The sequence below is a fragment of the Varanus komodoensis genome, unplaced genomic scaffold (genome assembly GCF_004798865.1).
Source record: "Varanus komodoensis strain SLA01 unplaced genomic scaffold, ASM479886v1 scaffold55, whole genome shotgun sequence".
Taxonomy (NCBI): Eukaryota; Metazoa; Chordata; class Lepidosauria; order Squamata; family Varanidae; genus Varanus; species Varanus komodoensis.
In genome coordinates, this window is record NW_025336157.1 from 998,242 (window position 1) to 1,016,159 (window position 17,918).

Sequence of the window (17,918 nt, forward strand, 5' to 3'; positions counted from 1 at the left end):
CCAAGAACTTGTAATGGCTCCTGGGAAAAAACAAGAAAGGTACTTAGGAATGAGCTGGTAATAAGCCTTATTTAAAGTGTCTCTGGGAGTCAAAGCAAAAAAATGTGGAATAGGTGTAAGGTGATGCTTTGTGTGTTGGATTGGGAACTCAGGTCTGGGTTCCAGTCCCCACATAGATGAGAAGCACCCAGTCAGCCAGCACCAGCTGCGAGGTAAATGTACTATAAAACAGTGGACTATAAATGTGATAATAGACCAAAAAAAATAATAATCAGGTTTTGTTCTCCATGCAGAGCCTTGATGTTGATGTCAAAAAGCAGTTTTCAGCCTCCTAAGCTAAAAGACAAGACATGCTGGTGAGTGACTTTGGGCCAGTCATAGACTCTAGGCCATCCTACCTCGTAGGGTTGTTGTGAGGATAAGATTAGGAGGAGAAGGAGGATAGAATGAGTTCTTTGGAAGGAAAAAAGGTGGGATATCAATATGAATGAATGAACTTTATGGCCAGTAGAGAGAAAATCTAATAATAAAATAGGGGAAATCTAATAAATAATAAAATAGCAATTAAAGTGCTAATTAGCACGCCACAGGCGGGCGTCTCCCCAGAGATGGCCGGTCCCCTTGGAAATGTTGATCTGGGGCAACTTCTCCACCCCGAATGTGTCCAGTGCCCCTTTAAAGCCGCCCGAATGGTGGCCATCGCCGCTTTCCAGGGTGGTGAGTTCTGTGAGAAGAGCTGGGCTGGACCCACTCGGGGTCTGCCCCTCCACACCCTGCCCACGCAGCAGCCCACGGGATGCCCTCTTACCCATGTTCCCCAGCAACGGGTGTCCCTTGGCCCTGGGCTGTGGCAAGCGATGGGGTGTCTTTCCTGGTTCACATGCGTGATCTTTCCTTTCCTTCCAGGTCCGTGGACTTCCACCATTTCCTCAAACTCTCCCTGACGAAGAACCCCAAGAAGCGGCCAGTGGCTGAAAAGCTCCTGCAGGTGATTTGGTTTGGGGACCCCATCCCGCCAAGGGGGAGGTGGGGAGTGGGGAGCGAGAGTGATGGGATGCCCCCCCCCCGAATTTAAACTCCTTCCCAGCAGAGCCAGATTAACTATTAGCTAACTTCTAGAAACCTAACTATTAGTAGTAGCCAGTAATATGCTATTAAAAATATTCAGATAGCGTGCTATCATTTAATTGACTTGTGCTTAACGTATCTTGACATGGAAATATTTATAGTTACAAGTGCAAAGAAAGGAGCCATTGCAAATGTTTACTGTATTTATTTGCACTTAAGAGGGTACAAAAGAACATATTTATGTTCAGGCAGAAAATATCCCGCACTGGCACATGTGTTGGATTGTGCCCCATAACAAATGGGGGGATGGGGGATATGGCATTGGGGGGCCTTGGGATGAAATGGGGGACATTTCGACGGGAGGCAGGCCGCAAAGAGGCCAAATTTAGGCTGGATTGAGCTCCGTGTCTTTCCAAGTTAGTGGAGTTTCAGGGGGATGGATGCTCCTTTTAGGGCTTGGAGCCCTTCGTGGGGCAGGGCAGGGTGTCTGGAAGCCACTGGTCCCATTCTCCCCAGCGCAGTGGCGTGACACCTGTCTGGCTCTCCCGCCCGCACCGCTGGGGTTGCTTCCAGGATGAGAGCCTGGCGTTTCTGCCCAGGCGGTCAATGCCGGGGCGTTGCGCGAAATCCACAGGGCCTCTTGCCCCGCCACCGGGTGCTGGAGTGGCGGCTGGGCTGGGGGCAGCCCGCGTTGCCTCCGAGGGACGGAAACGTGGCAGGGCTTCCGGCTCATCCCTCTCCTTGTCCGCCAGCACCCGTTTGTCTGCCAGCCGCTGGCCCGGATCCTGGTCATTGAGCTGCTGGATAAAGCCACCGATCCGGATGTGTCGGCCGCGTCGTTGGACGATGGGGAGTTTGAGGTACGGCCCCCAGCAGTGACTGCAGCTGACTGTACCACACTGCATTTGCGTCCCGGCTTCCCTCTTGGGCAAACAGCTCCAAGCAGTTTACAGGTTCCCTTCCGCTCCGTGTTATGTGCACAACGGCCTTGTGAGGTAGGCTAGGCGGAGTGGGTGACTGGCCCAGAGCCCCCCAGTGAGCTTCTGGGCGAGAGGGGACTAGAACCCGGATCTCCCGGCCCCCGAGTCCAGCTCTGTAACCTCCACATGATGCTAGCTCTCAGTGAGGCGGCGTGGTAGGATTAAAGTGATGGAGAGTCCAACGAAAGAGGAACCCCCCAACGATGCCAATGGAGTGAGAAGCTGGCTGGGAGTTAAGGGTATTGTAGTCCAGTACAACTGGTGGCCATCCGCTTGAGGAAGTCTGATCTTGCTGGTTTTTAGCTCGAATGGAGCAGCTCTTCTGTAGAGAAAGTGGATGGATGGATTCGCTTTCTTCTTTTCTTCCAGGCTTATGAAGTTTTTCCCGACAAAATCCATTCCCACAGGCAACACGGGCAACTGGAGAGCACGCTTTCCGAGATCCAGTGTGAGTTACCCGCCTTCCTCTACTCAGGACCCCTCCCCACTTTAATCCACAGGCTCCCGTTCCTCCAAGACCCGGGAGTCCATCTCGAGAAAGCCGGCCGTTCTCCTGGGAGGGGGAAGCCGTTCCCACAGGTCGCACTGGGGAAGCGAGGGGGGGACACCGCAGCTACCCCTTTGCCCTCAAATGGCACATGACGGGGGGATTTAGGGTAGGGGTGCTTCTGCATCCTGGCCAAGTGTCAATATTTCAGGCTCCTGCTGCTTTACCGAGAGTTTGTACAGAGAAAATAGGCCGAGAGGCGCAAGATAATAGGACTTCTGAGCATTCCTGATCCTTTGTAGCGTGAAGCACAGTTGGAGTTGTTGAGAGAAATGGGGGGAGTCCATTTCTGAGACGCTGTTCATGTTTTTTCCCTTTTTAGTTAATCAGGTTAAATTTGGGCCCCCACTCCGGAAAGAGACAGAACCGTGGTGCAGTTTGGTAAGTCGGATGAGAGCGTGATGTGGAAAAGGGTAATTTAAAAAGTGCCGCATCCAGCAGCTAGGAATGTCAGAGAATTCTCGACGTACTCGGACGAGCTTGGATTTTTATTTATGTGTAAAACTAAATCGGCAGATTTTGCTGGGGTGAGTTTTTCCAGGGCTGCGTGAATCCTGCAGGTGTGTGGACTTTTTTTTCCTTTCTGCAACTTTTCATGAATTCAGCCATGGAAAAATGTGGGGGGAAAACCCCACACACCGAGTTGCAAATGCACGCTTCCCCCAAGAGCCTGAAATATGAAAATGGGCATTTTGAGGAGGATTTGCAAAGGATTGGAAGAACGAATGTTTAAAAGTACGAATTCGCACAAACGCACTTGTGCAAAATCCAGTCCCTTCCACAAGCAGACGACAGAACGAACGATGCATGAAAATCTACAGAATGCGGATTTTATGAATTTAATGAAGTCTGTGTCCACTTTTCCGCAACACCTCCTGAGTCAGCGGTTGGCAAGCTGTGGCCCTCCAGAACTGTTGGCCTACAACTCCCATGCTCCCTGAGGATCAGCGATCCTGGCTGGGGCTGATGGGAGAGGTAGGCCAAACAGCAGCAGGGCTCGAGTCGCTCCCTCTTGTCTTAAGACATGTTGGGTTTGGTACATTTGGGAAAGTCAGGGCACTGCCGTGCTGGGTTGTGGGGGGGGGGGAAATGGGGCAGGCCCGGGTGCTTGTTCCTGCGACCCAAACTATGGTTGCCCTTTTCCAGAGCTCCTGGCAGGGAAAGTCTCTGCCCGCCACCCCCTTCCCGATCCCTCCATCTGAAATTCCTGGGGCTCACAGTGCAGGCAGGGCGTTGCATGCGGAAGGAACTCCCACATTCTAGCCTGAGATGAGACGAAGCCTCTTTTCGCTTGTTCCACAGAAGGAGGAGGAGGAAGAGAGCTGGATGCTGTTGGGAGACGGAGAGTAAGGAATCGCTGGGGGTGGAAAGAAGGGCAGAGGGGGGATGGGGACAGCCCTTTTCCCCTCCCTGGCGCGACGAAGTTGCCCCCTTGTCCTTTTGCCACTGAGCTCTGTTTGCTCCTCGACGGGACGATTCTGCGGTGGCAGCTCCTTTCTCACCGCACTGACTGGGAGAGCAGTTTTGCCTGTTTTGCCACTGTTGGAGGCACGGGAGCGCTTCCAGGGAAAGCTGGCAGCCCTGAAGAGGAAGGGATGGGGTTTAGTTATCAAAGGGGAGGGGGATGTGGAAGCTTGGGTGGTTTTCGGCCTGTGTGGGGGGCTGCGTCATGGGCCAGGAGTCAGGTTAGTTGGGTATGTGAGTTGACGGAACTGTTTTTCTCCCCGCTGTTTGTGTCCCATGCCAGGAGCCTCCTTCAGTCGGTAGAAGAAGCACTGGAGGAGAGGTAAGGATTGGGGGAACTGAGAAAGCTGCATTGGATCAGGTCAGATTATTCCTCCATTGAGCCCAGTTCAGCCTACTCTGGCTGGCAGCAGCTCCCAAGTTTTGAAGCCAAATTGCATTTCTTTCCCAGCCACTGGGACCTTCCACACACAAGACGGTTGCCGCATTTGCTCTACCGCTGAATTTTGAATCCCTGCTGTAAATGTAAAGCTAAGATTCTAGACCTCATGGTTCTGATGTGAATCAGAACTTATACTGAATTAGACTGTTGGTTAATTGAGCTCAGTAGCATCCAGCCTGATAGGCAAGAGCTTTTTAAAGGTTTAGTTTTCCCAGTCTTTTCTGGAAATGCAGGGGGCGGAGTGTCGTGCTTGCCAAATTAGACCATTATTAGATTTCAGTCGTTGCAGTTTTCCTTTGTTAAAACTCCCTTAATTGTAGCATCATCAAGGCATAACATGAAGCTTGCTTCCTTCTGCCCCACCTTGTATCTGCCGCTGCCCATCTTAAAAGTCTGTGCCTGTCTGCATTTTTCCCTGTGGGTGTTGCAGCAAAATGCAGATACTTGGCAGCACTGAAAGTTTCTCCAAAGGAAGGGCACTCTGCACATGTTTGGGGAATCCCATTCCCTGCCTACTACAGGGCTGAATTGACATGAGAACATAGGTCTTCCTGGCGTGCGTGGCTCCGGTGGAGCCCAAGCACAGTGCCTTTTTCTGCCTCCATCATATTTATTTTTAAAAACTCTTTCTTTTGCAGAAGCCTAACCATCGGCCCTGCCCGCCCCACAGAGCAGGTTTGTTCCACTCTCCCCGCCCCCCACAGTTGCGTCCGTCCTCAAATCGGTCCCCTCTAAAGGGGCCTGTCTTTTGGGGGGGGCAGGCTCACGGTGAACAGCGTCCCGGCAGCACCCCCGAGGGAGACGCAGACCTCACGAAAGGACCCCTGTGGGATTTTCTCAACCTGGAGCTGACATATAAAGCTCCCTGGGAGCAGGACGACGGCCCCGAATATTCAGAAGTGGGGTGCCAAACCACGCCAGGTAAATGTGGGGCGGCGCTGGAAGATGCAACCCAAGAGGATGTGGGGCCAAAAGCCACGACAGTAAAAAAAAAGCATAAATAGAACTGACCACGATGTCAGAATGAAAACAGATATTGCGAAAACTTGGGTGGATTCAGGATGCACCAGTAAAATTCTGGTTGATCGAAGTGGATCACCAAGGAATCCTGACTCCTCTTTTAAGCACATTGAGAGCCAGGATTGGGTTGGATTCTGTGGACGGGCCGTGAGCCTTGACCTGTTTGGACGCTCCAGATAAATCCCTGGAGTCAGGAATCTTTCATTTTAAGCGCAAACCGTTTGTCCTCGGCTCCTGAGCTCTGGTTTCTAGAAAACAAAGACACACCAAGTAGACTTTGCGAGCGCTTCATCTCCACACTTCCGGTTTTCAAAATGCTTCTCAGGGCAGCCCTCGTTTGATTGCCTGGTGTCTCCAGGTCTGGATGTGAAAATTACCCCCTGAACCTGCGACAGCTGCAGCTGCCAGTCAGTGTCAGGGGCTCTGGCTTGGTATATATAAAGGGAGCTTCCGACATTCCTATGCACCGGTTTCTGACCGTCGCTTTTTTGCGGAAGGGCCAGTCTGATCAGATCCTACACCTTCTCTCCACAGGCAGCACAGACGTGGGTCGTACCCCAAACAGCTCAGGGACTGGCTCCCCAAAGCCAGCTGATTCGCTGCTTTCCACAGAGTGGGCCACGATGAAGAAGAAGGAGGAGGCGACCGTAAGTGTGGGGAGAACCCCACATTTCAGAGCAAAGGGGCCTGGAATGAGAAGCGGGTGGGCATGAGATCGGGGCATGCACTGCTTTGGCGAGGAAATGGGGGGGGCACTGGGACTTTGCAGAAGGGGGCTCTAGTCTAGTCCGCTGAAACCCCATGTGTATTTGGGGTGGAATTCCTGGGTTCTGCCCCAATTCTGGGGGTTTCGAGGGGTGGTGCAGGCCGTTAAGAGGAAAGGCAGAGGGGCAGCCATCTGGGTTTATGCTTTTGCTACATGAGTGAGGAAGGGGCTCCAGTGAAGCCCCCGGTTTTCCTTACCGGTGGGAGTGAGTCACCCTGGATAAGGAGGGGTTACTGGGGTGGGGTGAGGGAAGCATCCAGTGTCTGAGCTTTTGGAAGCTGTACAAACTCCTTTGCTGTCCCTGGTGACTGTCCCTCCCTCCTCTCTCTTCACTTCCTCCCATGCCCCCACCCCCACAGAGGCTGCTTTGCCACGGGTTGCCCCCCACCCCAAAAGTCCACGTAAGTACCGCTCAGCCGTCCACTAGCAAGGTTTCCTTGGGGGTCCCTGTGATGCGTCATTTCATTTCTCTGCTGCCCCACAGCCCAGTCGCTTTGGGTGGTTTGCGGGATACCGGATGGGGCACTTTGGGGCGGGGGGTGGGGTTGGAGGCAGACCACAGCAGGAGGAGGTGCCGATCGGGGCGGGGAGCTGCAGGTTCTGGGGTGTGTCCCCCAACAAGCTGTCATTGGGTCTCCCCAGCCGTTGCGTTGTCTTTCCCGATTCCAAAAAGGTCAGCCGGCTTTCCCCAACATTCCTAGCAGTAAAAACTTTGAGAAAACCAAGTAGCAGCATTCCTGGTCCCCTTCCTTTGCCGTGTGCCGGCCCTCTAGCGGAACGCAGCCCCTAAGGGTGTCCCCAGGCGGGAATTCGGCCCTTGAGCTGGAAGCGCCTCCCAGGCCCGGAGGCGGGTTGCGTTGAGGTGCCCCAGCGACGCGGGAGGGTCTGCGTCTCCCCAGCCCCACCGACACCTCTCTTGCCCCTTCCACAGATGGGGGCCTGTTTCTCCAAAGTCTTCAACGGCTGCCCGCTCAAAATCAACTCGGCCACGACGTGGATTCACCCGGAAACCCGAGGTGGGAACCGCGCCTGCTTTCCTCCGGGCCGCCGGTGCCTCGCGTGGGCCTCTCGGGTCGAGGTGTAACGTTCCCTGACTCCTTGCAGATCTGTTCCTGGTGGTCGGGGCCGAAGAGGGCATTTACACCCTCAACCTCCACGAACTCCACGAGGACATGATGGAGAAGGTGAGGCGGCGGAGAGGGGCGAGGTTGGAGGGAGGGCAGCAACTGAGCATAATCCATCCCGTCCCTCCCCAGAGCTTCTGCCCAGGGGAGGGCAGAGGGGGGCATCCAGCGGATGCGGAGGAGGCCTGCGGTCGCTCCTGTGTATCCACTCCGTGTTTCAGCCTCTCTGTCAAAGAAGTAATCCATGATGTTGAGCCTACCTTGGGGGCGGAGGGGGCAATCTCGATTCAGCACCATGGATAATTCCTTAAAGACAGCCAAATACTTGGCAGAGCTGTCGTAGATCCGCAAGGATTCCTGGCTCCAAAAAGACCCCTTGCCATAAATTCTAAAGATCACCTGGCCCTTTTCACTTTCCCAAAAGGCTGATCCTTCGGTGTTTCCTGGCATTTGTGCTTTTCCTATTTTAGAGGTGGAGGACAGGAGGTTGAAGAGGTCTGTCTAGTCCCCTAAGGCCTAAAGGCATTCTCTCCAGCCTCAATATGGGGATCCGTTTTGCATTTATGGTCTCCCCACTTCGTCTTCCGTTGCTCCCACCCCTAGAATGTGGCTCCTGAAGCTTTCCCAAAGGTTACCCCAAAGAGATTCAACACCCTGCCCTCTGTTGCAACACTAAACTGCAGAGCCCTTGTGGGAAACTAGGGAGTCGCACAGAAGCGCTTGAGCCCCATTCAGTCCTGGTGCTCAGTGTGACTTCATTCTTTGGGCCAGGTTGCAGCTGGTGAATCTCAGGATTGCAGCAAAATAGCCAAAATAACAAGCAGAAATTAGATGCCGCAAGTCTGTCTTTTTATCATCAGTGTCAGCTCTTTTATTGAGGTATTATAATCGCATGGCCCATGCAGGCGGCTTTTTTCTAAGCAAGGATCGTGTTGTTTCTGTTAGGCTGTTGTTCTGACCGGAGCTCCTTCCCTTTCGTTCCCCTGCCTGTTTGATTCCTGGTTTTCTCTGCCTTTCTCTCCCCTCCCCTCTCCTCCCCTCCAACCTGTTCTGCCTGCAGCTCCTTCCGCACAGGTGCTTCTGGCTGTACTGCATGAATAATGTGCTACTAACCTTGGCGGGTAAGTACCGAGGTGTTGAGCCGTTCCTACGAAACAAACATATGTAGGTCTAATTGTGCCAAGCTCGTTTTAGTGTCTCAGATGGCTTTAAATTTGGTTTTGAGCGTGGCAGCTTGAAATAGGATGGTGTTTTTATTGTGCTTGGGGTTGGGGTTTTTTTATGAACTGTTGGGCATGGGCCAGAGGATTTTGGCTATGGGGTGGTGCAGAAATGGAATAGATTATGAAGATAATGACAGCAACACCTGGAGGCTGGGACCGAAAAGGGTTAGAGGATTGATGGTACTGGGCAATTCCACCCCAGCAAGCTGAAGACCAACGGTCAGGAGTAGACGCCATTGGGTTGTGTGGACCGGCTTGGATTACGGAAGAGGAGGGATGCTTGCCAGCCTCTGGCCCTCCGAGCGAGTCCCCAGCCTCTTCCCGCTTCTGCTTTCCAGGGAAGTCTTCGCAGGTCTCAGCTCACAACCTCCTGGGCCTTTTCGAGCACCGGCGGCAGCTGCAGAAGCGCCCGGTCCCACTTTCCATCGCCACCAACCGGCTGACTGAGCGGATCATCCCCAGGTGGGGAGGACGGACCAAGGGCCGCAAGGATGTGGCAGGAATGGGGTCTTTTTAGAGGGACCACCCTCCAGTGGGGTGCCTCTCCGGATGGACCAGAACTGAGGGCGGGGAGGAATCCGTGTGGCGAGATGGGGAAGGGGTGGGCAGCTAACGAGTCACACCCTGAACATTTAAATTCATCCGAGCCCTCATTCTGCACCCCAAATTTCAGATTACGTGTACCTGCTCAGAGAATGCCCTCTGCACATGTTCACAGGTGCTCTTCTGCATTAATGCTTTGGCTGTTCCTGGGCACAGCCCTTGCAGAGAGAGGCAAGGAAAGTGCCAGGGGTTGAGGAACAGGGTCAGGGTACCTCTGGACTGCCCACCCCGAAATCCTCTTTCTTCTTTTGTCCCTCCCTCAGCTAAAACGGCTCCTTTCTCCCGGCAGGAAGTTTGCCCTCTCTGCCAAGATAGCAGATACCAAAGGATGCCTGAAATGCCGTGTGGGTGCGTACCTCTCTCCTCCCCTATTAATCTCATCTCAGTGCGGTTCCCAAACCCCGTAGAAACAGGTATTTGGCATTCTTGGAGGCAGGCAGCGGGGCCATGGCTCCGTGGCTGAACATTTTTCAGCGTAAAAGGGAACGGGTGGCAGATGAGGCCCAAGACCAAATACTCTCTGTTTCTGTATTTCTATTTTTTTTCTCTGTGCCGTGTTTCTAGTAAATATGGGGAGAACATATAGAACGCGTCGGTACATATAGACCGAGGCAGTCCTTCAGATACCCCGGCCCCAGTCTGTTTAGGGCTTTGAACCGGACTTCCAGCGTACCTGGAAGAGGACTGGAGTGACATGTTCTTGTAAGCCGGTGCCTTTTTGGCTGTGTGATGAAACGTCAAAACCGCCTCGATTATGTAAACTGGTTTTGTGTCATCATCGGTTGTGTAGTAGTGAGACCGTTGGGCTGCGGCTCAGGAGAACTGCGTTTCTCTCTCCCCTTGGCTGTGATGCTGGTTTAGGGCCAGTCACCGGCTCTCCGCCTCACCTCCCTCGCAGGGCTGTTGTGAGGCTGAAAGGGAGACAAGGGAAGCCAAGCCTGCTTGAGCGGCAGAAGGCAGATTTCCCAGACTGGCCACGCTGCTCCGCCAGCTGTGCGTTACATCTGGAGGGAGGAGCAGAACTTCTGCAGGAGTCGTGTACAACCGACTTCTGCAGAAGGCAAAGATCTTCCTTTCTCAAAAAAAACCTAATAACTAATTGCCATAAGACCTTTGTTCTGTATTTGTGCTGCATTCCAGTGTGGTTTTTTGTGTGTTACGGTTTTTATTATTGTGATTGTGAGCCGGCTGTGGCACAACTGGTGGCATGCAGATGTTTTAAACGGATAACTAAACCTGGATGCCTGGGACTGCAATCCCCTTGCTGGCTGGGGATGATGGGCCTTACAGCACAGCCCCGCAAGAAGGCGTCGGGTTGGCAGGCAGGGATTCGAGAGCCGAACGCTGGGGCTTCCCCCGAAGAACGGGAGGCCTGGGGGTCGGGGGGATCACGGCGAAGGGGGCCTTTCTAGGAACCGCTCGGGGTGCATGGGTGGAGAGCATCTTGTCAAGGGCAGGACGGACGACGGGCGGCAGCTCTGGTGCCCCGCCTGTGTGCAGGAGCTGCTCCCCGAGTCCCTCGCCGGCACGGACGGGGATAACCGTGCTGGGCTTGCCCTTGCAGTGCGGAATCCTTACTCCGGGAGCACCTTCCTCTGCGCGGCGCTGCCCGGCAGCCTGGCCCTTTTGCAGTGGTACGAGCCCTTGCAGAAGTTCATGCTGCTGAAGGTAGGTGGCAGCCGTGGGGGGGATGCCCGGCGGTGGGGCGCTGCTCCCGTGCAGGGTGCGGGGGGACGGGCAGCCGAGAAACCCCTCTGGCCCTCTCTCGCCCCATCCTGTAGCATGTCCCTGTGGTGCTGCCGGAGCCCCTGAGCCTGTTTGAGCTGCTGGTTGTGGAGACGGAGGAGTACCCCCAGGCCTGCTTCGGGGTGACGGGCAGCGCCCAGCCGGGCGCAGAGCTGTACTTCAGCATCCTCTCACTCACCTCTGGCCTCAGCACCTCCAGCCCTTCCGGTAAGCGGGTCCGTGTGGCGGGCAGGAAACGGCCATGACGGCGCTTACGCTTTCTCCGCTTGGATCTGTGAGTTCTTCGTTTCGCCCCTTGCTGGTTTTCCTGCCAAAGTTCTTCTGCATAGCCCGGCTTTTCCCGAGCTTTTCCCAAGCTTGCTAATATCATGTGACGCTTAGAACATGGCCTGGAGACCCTGGTTCAAGCCCCTGCTCAGCCATGATGCTTGCTGGGTAACTTTGAGCCAGCTGCTCCCTTGTGGCCTACCTCACAGGGTTGTTAGTGCAAGGGCAGAGGAAGAGCAAAGAGTCAGGATCTCAATGCAGTGGAACAATAATCCCAGCCTTGCTCCTGTTTTGACTGTAATCCTGTGTGCACTCATCTCTCCTCAGTCTGGATGGAATGCTTATTAATTAAATACATTTTTATCCTGTCTTTCTCCAGCCCCATAATGCCCCTTTAGACTGAAAGGGAGTGGCTGCCCCGAGACCACCCCATAAACTTCGTGGCTAAGGGGGATTTAAATCCCCCCGTGCAGCACCTCACCCAGCTCCCATGGATTCCTCTAGAGCAAGCCTGGGCCATTTTCAGCTTTCAGATCCCCCACACGACACTTGGCGCCAGAAGAAGAAACGTCCTGGAATAGCTGCAGGGGCGGCAAGAGGGCCAAAATCAGCTTTTCCCAAGCTTATTTCAGTTCTGTTGGGGTTATGCAGTAGCTAAAACCTGTGCAATTTGGGGGGGGGGGGGGGGGGGGCTCCATGCTGCCTACCCCCATTCTAGGGGGAAGAGAAGATCTCTCCCAAGTAACCACTGCAGTGGAATCGAAGCCTTCATTATTTATTTCTTTAAAGTTTTTATATGCCGTCCCCTTGCTATATAGCCTCGGGATGGCTCACACAAATAAATAAATATAATACAAATACAGTTAAAACCCGGAAACACCCTGGCTGCACAATTAAAACCTATAAATATCTGCATTCATCTGCGTCATGGCAATTTCCCCTTGGAATTTGGAGAGCAGCTGACCCGCAGCTTGAACCCAGAGCCTTGTCTGTGCAGTCAGGGCTTTGCCCCGAAGCCGCGGCTCCCCCCACTGCACACATGCTGCCAAATGCCCCCGATTCTGCCCCTCTTGCCCCATGGCACCCTGAGCCTCTCTGACTCCTTCGCAGGCCGCCCCCTCGTCATGGCCAGCCACGTCACGCAGATGGACCGAGACACCGTCCTGGTGAGCTTCGAGCGTAAGTTCTTTTGGCATCCTCCCCTCTTGCCCTTGCCGTGCTGCTTTTTCAGGCTGTCGAGATGATCCTCTTCCTCTTCCTCTTTGGGCATCAAGATTTAAGATGCAGAAAAAATTAGAAAGGGTGCAGAGAAGGGCAACAGAAAGGATCCAGGGTGTGGAAACACTGCCCTGTGAGGAGAGGCTGAGAGAACTGGGGTTGTTCAGCCTTGAGAAGAGAAGACTGAGGGTGGGACAAGATATCCCTCTGAGTACCCGAAAGGCTGTCACAAAGAGGAGGGCCAAGATCTCTTCTTGCTGGTACCAGAGTGGAGGACACGGAGTAATCCGTTCAAGTTGCGACACCCCAGATTCAGGCGAGATATCAGGAAAAGCTTCCTCACTGTCAGAGCAATAGGACAGTGGGACCCCCTGCCCGGAGAGGTGGGGGGCTCTCCCACACTGGAGGCATTCGAGGAGAAACTGGGCAGCCCTCTGAGTGGGATGGTGCAACTCGTGTCCTGCAACAGCAGGGGGTGGACTAGATGGCCTTCTGGCCCCTTCTTACTCTACTGTTCTTTGATTCTATGATTCTTCTTCCCCCCACAGGCTGTGTGAGGGTTGTGAACCTCCGAGGTGCTCCGCAGGGGGCCCTCCCCCCAGAACTCCCCTTCAATTTCTCTATCGAGACCATTGGTAAGCGGGGGCCTTGGGGAGCAGCTGGTGGGGGGGAGAAGGGAACGTCCTGGATCTCATTAGATCCAGACGTCCCGCCCTGTGTTGGGTTAGGATCTTGGTCCATCCGGCTGCCCAGTGGCCAGGACGGCTAATGGCAGGAGGGGCTCCTTGCGGCAACAGCCAAAGGAGGGGAAGTCCGGCGTTGGCTGGGCAACCTCAGCCGTTCCCAGATTCCTTGAACTCAGCAGGAATGCGTTGGGAATATCAAGCGTTACAATGCCCGTTTTTGGAGGCGGTGGTCGTGAGCAACACCAAAATAATTAAGGATAGGATGTGGACAACGGACCGTGCTCCTCCGAGCCGTGAGAAGATCAAGGAACGGAGCGAGAAGGTGGCTTTTTGGTACAGCTGAACGAGGCTAGTGAAGGTCCTGGGTTCAGGTGGACCAGGGCTGTTGACTCGGCCCGGCGGCAAGAGCTGTCCGGGGCTCTGGAAGGCATTTGGCCTGCCCTGCCTGAGATGCCCGGATCCCTGTGAGGGTGGAGGGTGCCCAGCCGCTGAGTGCACCCGGTCGGCTGGGGCACCGTCCGACGTGGCGTCTCCTTCCCACCCTCCCACAGTGTGCCTTCAGGACAGCGTCCTGGCCTTCTGGAAGCACGGCATGCAGGGACGGAGCCTGGAATCCAGCGAGGTGAGTTGGAGCCGCTGGGAGACTTGGCAGAGACGCCTAAGGAGGACCACGGACCCCAGAGGTGCACGGCGTGTGGGGTGGATTTCCCCTCTGAGAAAAGCACTCTCTGCACCCACCGGGGGAGTGCCAAATGGGGGGGGGGGCTTGCAGGCTCATTTTGGTCCTGTTTAATTCCTGGAAGAAGAATTAAAGGTTCTTTATTACTGCTGTGATCACCCCTCGGAATTGAGGATTTCCCGCTGAGCTTGTCTGTGTTCCCCAACAGGTCACACAGGAAGTCACGGACGAGTCCCGAGTGTTCCGGGTCTTAGGTGCTCACAGGTGAGGGCTTCCAAGAGAAGGGCTGAGGCTGGGACGAGGGGGAAGTCCTTCCTTTCAGCCTTTCCCCCCGTCATGGCTCGCGCTGGTCCTTAGCCCGCTTGTTGGCTAGCAGGGGTGGAGAACATGCTCTCCTAAAACGGCTGGACAAGTCACCCTGAAAGTGTGTGGGGGACCCAGGGCCTGGATCCGGTGGGTCACACAGCTGGGTACCTGTCAGTGCCCACAGCCCCGCAGGGGTCCATGGGGATGATCCGCTGGACCTGCTGCTGCTCCTGAACCTTACAGGGGGTTCATTCCCCGCTGTCTGTCTCTGGTCCAGCAAGGTGGTGGTGAGAAGCAGGTGTGGGAAGCCCCGAGGCCTGTTGAGCAAGCGAAGGGGGCCAGGAGGAGGAGGAGGAAGGGGGGAAGGGAACAGTGGGTGACCACATGGGGAAGCTCTTTGGTTTCCTGCCCAGAGGCCCTCCGAAACCTGGGGCTCCCTTTCTGGCGCTCCTCTCCCTCCCTGCACTCCCGGCATCTCGTTTTCCGCTCTGCCAGGGATATCATCTTGGAAAGCACCCCGACGGGCAACCCCACTGCGCACAGCAACCTCTACATCCTGACGGGCCACGAGAACAGCTGCTGAGCACCTTCTCCCAGCGCCTCCTGGATGTGCCCAGCATCGCAGTGGGCCGTCGCCAGAGATGGGCTGGCCGCGATCTGCCTGCGGCGGAGGAAAGCCGCCCCGTGCGCACGCACGCGTGAAAGGGTCCGGTCTTCCCTTCACGGCTCCCGCATGCACTGGATATACACTGGTTGGGATGCAGGAACATTCTTCATGCCTCGTTCTGGTCTTCCCGAGAGTCTGCCGCACACCCGGACGGGCGGAGATGCTCTTCCTCTAACTGGGGCCAGCCTTTCCTGAGATACTTTTGCAATAATTTGACCACAGTCAGTTGGAGGAGTTTGCAATCCTCCCTGGCTCCCCACTGTGCCTGTTTGGAAACGTTTCTCGCCCCCTTTCCTCTCCCTTCCTAATCCACAGAAGTCGCCCACATCCTGGGGTGCCGCGATCCGGCACAGCTGTCCGTGTGACGACAATCACTTGCGGGGTGCAGAAGGTGCACCCCTTCCTTGGCACCTGAGCTTAAGTTAAACGTCTTATAGGGCACTTTTGAGGTTCTGGCGTATCTCCTTGGATGGGGCCAGGGACAAGGGTTCCGTTGCGGAGCTGGATGAGCTGAGTGGGAAACATGGCTGTGCTCGTGATGGGCGAAATCGGGTGACTGTGACTGGGGTGTTTGTGGGTGTTTGGCACTTGTGTGAGGTGCATGAGCAGAGCATCTGTTGGGTGCGTGGGTGGGTGGAGAGCTGGCGCACTGGCACAGCACCACGGAGAGCGAAATGTCATAAAGGAGCAGCTGTGGCTCTTTCGGTATTCACCTGCTTGCAAGCCCAGCTCCTTGAGCAAAGCAGACGAAACCCATTTTGAGATAGTTTGGGGCCGAGCAAAACGTGCTGCTTAATGCACGCTTGCCTTTAGGAATGGCTCGCCGTTTGTTCGTTTGTTTTTAAAGGCAGAAAAGTTTGAACACGTTAAACGCAGGGTAGGTAGGTTGTCGCTTTTACAATAGCAGCCACAGCGGAGGCTGGCCTGAAGGACAGCTTTCGAAGTGTGATGGCTGCGGTGGGAGGAGGTAACTCCTGGCCCCCGTCCCGCTCCCTCCTCGCTGCTTATCCTAGAGGTAAAGCCGAGCATGTTGAAATGCTGCCGGACGTGTAATTAGTCTAGTGCTTGGTTTAGGGTCTTTCGGTAGCATAGACTTTTTAACCAGTGCCACCCCTTGCAGCTGTTCTGTTCTCCCTTTTCACATCTTCGCTGGCTTGCCTGCCTGCCAGGCAGTGAGCTGATAAGCCTGTTGGCCGTGGCCCTTCTGAACGATCACCTCTGCCGTCTGGCGGATCGACAAGCCGGTTGCAAAGGTGAAGAGGAGACATTCCAGAACATGGGCCAGCGGTAGATGCCCAGCCCTGCTCAGCCTCGGTGCCGGTGCTGCCTTTTCACCCCAGGTAGTTTATTGGAGCCCCTTCTGGGACGGCATGCGTGTTGGACGACTGTTACAACGTGAGATGCTTCTGTTAGGTCGGCTGATTTGGAGAGAGGGACCGCTGGTGTTGCATCAGTGTCTTGCAGGCCACTGTGGGGTGTGAGATTTCGAGTGCAGGGTTGTTGTGCGGGGTTCTTGTTTTGCTGCCTTAGATACCCCAGACGGTCTCCTGGTGGGAACCTCGACCCGGGTGGTCAGGGCCAGCCACGTTACCTCAGAGGCCTACGACTTGCCTTTCCCAAGGCTGCTAAGCATATCTCTGTGGTTTTTAATGGCTAAAGCTGGAATCGTATTGTCCTGAGAAAACCAAACTTGAAAAGAAAATGGCTATTTAACATAGAGATTGATATTACAGTGTGGTGTTTTACTCTCCGCCGGAATGGGTTTTTCTCTGGGGTGTGATGAATTGGGGATTCTCCTGGGGGTGAAGTCTGTGGAAATGCTAGGAATTTCCGTCTCTGTTTTTGCTGTGATTATGCATCTTGTTAATTCATGTAAGAGCGCAATCCTATGCAAGTTTGGATGGAAAATAGCCTGGAACGCCCAACTTGCTTTGGATTGCAGCTTAAGAAGCCAGGAGGACGAAAACCAGGGTCCAATTAAGATCCTTCAACTAGATCGTAATTTAGATCTTATTAAGAGCCATGTATGCTAGGAAACACAGCTTCTGCTTCGTTCCTGGTGCAGAAAAGTCACGCTAGATCAGACCAGAGGGTCATGCAGCTCAGCATTTCGTGCCCACAGCAGCCAGTGACCCAGAACCAGAGCGGGCCTCCCCTGAGGTGCCCCCAGGATCTGGTTGGTAGAGGCATCCTGCTTCCAGAGCCATCCAGATTAGTAAAATGTGTAGCCCCCTCTGATGAATTTGTTTGATTTCTGTTTAAAGCCATCTCGCCACGAACCGTTGCGCGGTTATTGCGAAAGATGGAGAAAATGAGCTTCCTGGCCCTTTTTCTGCACGTTGGATAATTCATGCACCTTGATCGTGCCTCCCCTTCTTTCCCCTTCAAAAAGCACCACATTTTTTACCCTGGTTTTTTACCCTGGAAGTATCCCAAAAATGTTTGTTGCACAGTTCAAGTCCTTTGTCCTAACGCACATGTAGCGGACTGAGTTTAATTATGGAGGTTTTCCGGGGTCCACATACCAATGGTGGGTGGGGCTGAAGGCAGGGGGTGGAGCCAGAGCCTAAGGAGTGGAGCTAAAATACCAAAAATGCCTGCTTCTTGCAACTCGGTGGCATTTCAGCCTTTTGCAATGGTGTGGGGAGGAACGTCAGAATAGCTGTGAAACTTCTGATAGATCACTGGCTGGGGAGGAGAGGTTTGGCCTTTCTCCAAAATCCTAATCTACAAGTGCAACATACACAATATTTGACAGCCCCCCCCCACCCCACCATGGGCATCAGTTTTTAGTTTTGCAGATGGAATGAAAGTACTTCAGTTGGGTTCTTGTCATTCTGTAAACTCAGTGAACCTCAATGCAAGGGCATGGCTTGACTCCAGAAATCCTTTCCCTGAAATTCAGGACTGAAGAGGCTGCCAAACAACAATCACAAAACATTTGTTCTTTTAGCAGATGGCCGTTATGGTGCAGTTCACTTTGTCTCAGCTTTTCAGTGCTTGCTGTAGATCCCAGTCTACATCTGTACTTAATTCCAACTTTGAAAGTCTTGTAAAAGTTCCTCGATGGGGAATTGAGGTGAGGTCGGAGTAAAGAATGCAACTTGTTCCC

General features: G+C 54.2%; 1 protein-coding gene across 1 annotated transcript in view; it reads left to right on the top strand.

The window, feature by feature from the left end:
* MAP4K2 (mitogen-activated protein kinase kinase kinase kinase 2) overlaps positions 1-16,525 on the top strand; it is a 31,027-nt gene extending 14,502 nt beyond the window's left edge. Inside the window, exons 10-32 of the mRNA XM_044448516.1 lie at positions 294-356; positions 907-988; positions 1,821-1,928; positions 2,418-2,496; positions 2,918-2,976; positions 3,898-3,941; positions 4,343-4,381; positions 5,140-5,176; positions 5,263-5,422; positions 6,056-6,168; positions 6,647-6,688; positions 7,219-7,303; positions 7,392-7,471; positions 8,472-8,532; positions 8,973-9,096; positions 9,527-9,585; positions 10,802-10,905; positions 11,019-11,190; positions 12,361-12,429; positions 13,017-13,103; positions 13,706-13,776; positions 14,039-14,097; positions 14,635-16,525. Coding sequence (XP_044304451.1) covers positions 294-356; positions 907-988; positions 1,821-1,928; positions 2,418-2,496; positions 2,918-2,976; positions 3,898-3,941; positions 4,343-4,381; positions 5,140-5,176; positions 5,263-5,422; positions 6,056-6,168; positions 6,647-6,688; positions 7,219-7,303; positions 7,392-7,471; positions 8,472-8,532; positions 8,973-9,096; positions 9,527-9,585; positions 10,802-10,905; positions 11,019-11,190; positions 12,361-12,429; positions 13,017-13,103; positions 13,706-13,776; positions 14,039-14,097; positions 14,635-14,722 — 1,885 coding nt within the window. The 3' untranslated portion in view covers positions 14,723-16,525. The remainder of the gene's footprint in view (positions 1-293; positions 357-906; positions 989-1,820; positions 1,929-2,417; positions 2,497-2,917; positions 2,977-3,897; positions 3,942-4,342; positions 4,382-5,139; positions 5,177-5,262; positions 5,423-6,055; positions 6,169-6,646; positions 6,689-7,218; positions 7,304-7,391; positions 7,472-8,471; positions 8,533-8,972; positions 9,097-9,526; positions 9,586-10,801; positions 10,906-11,018; positions 11,191-12,360; positions 12,430-13,016; positions 13,104-13,705; positions 13,777-14,038; positions 14,098-14,634) is intronic.
* The last annotated feature ends 1,393 nt before the right edge of the window (positions 16,526-17,918 follow it).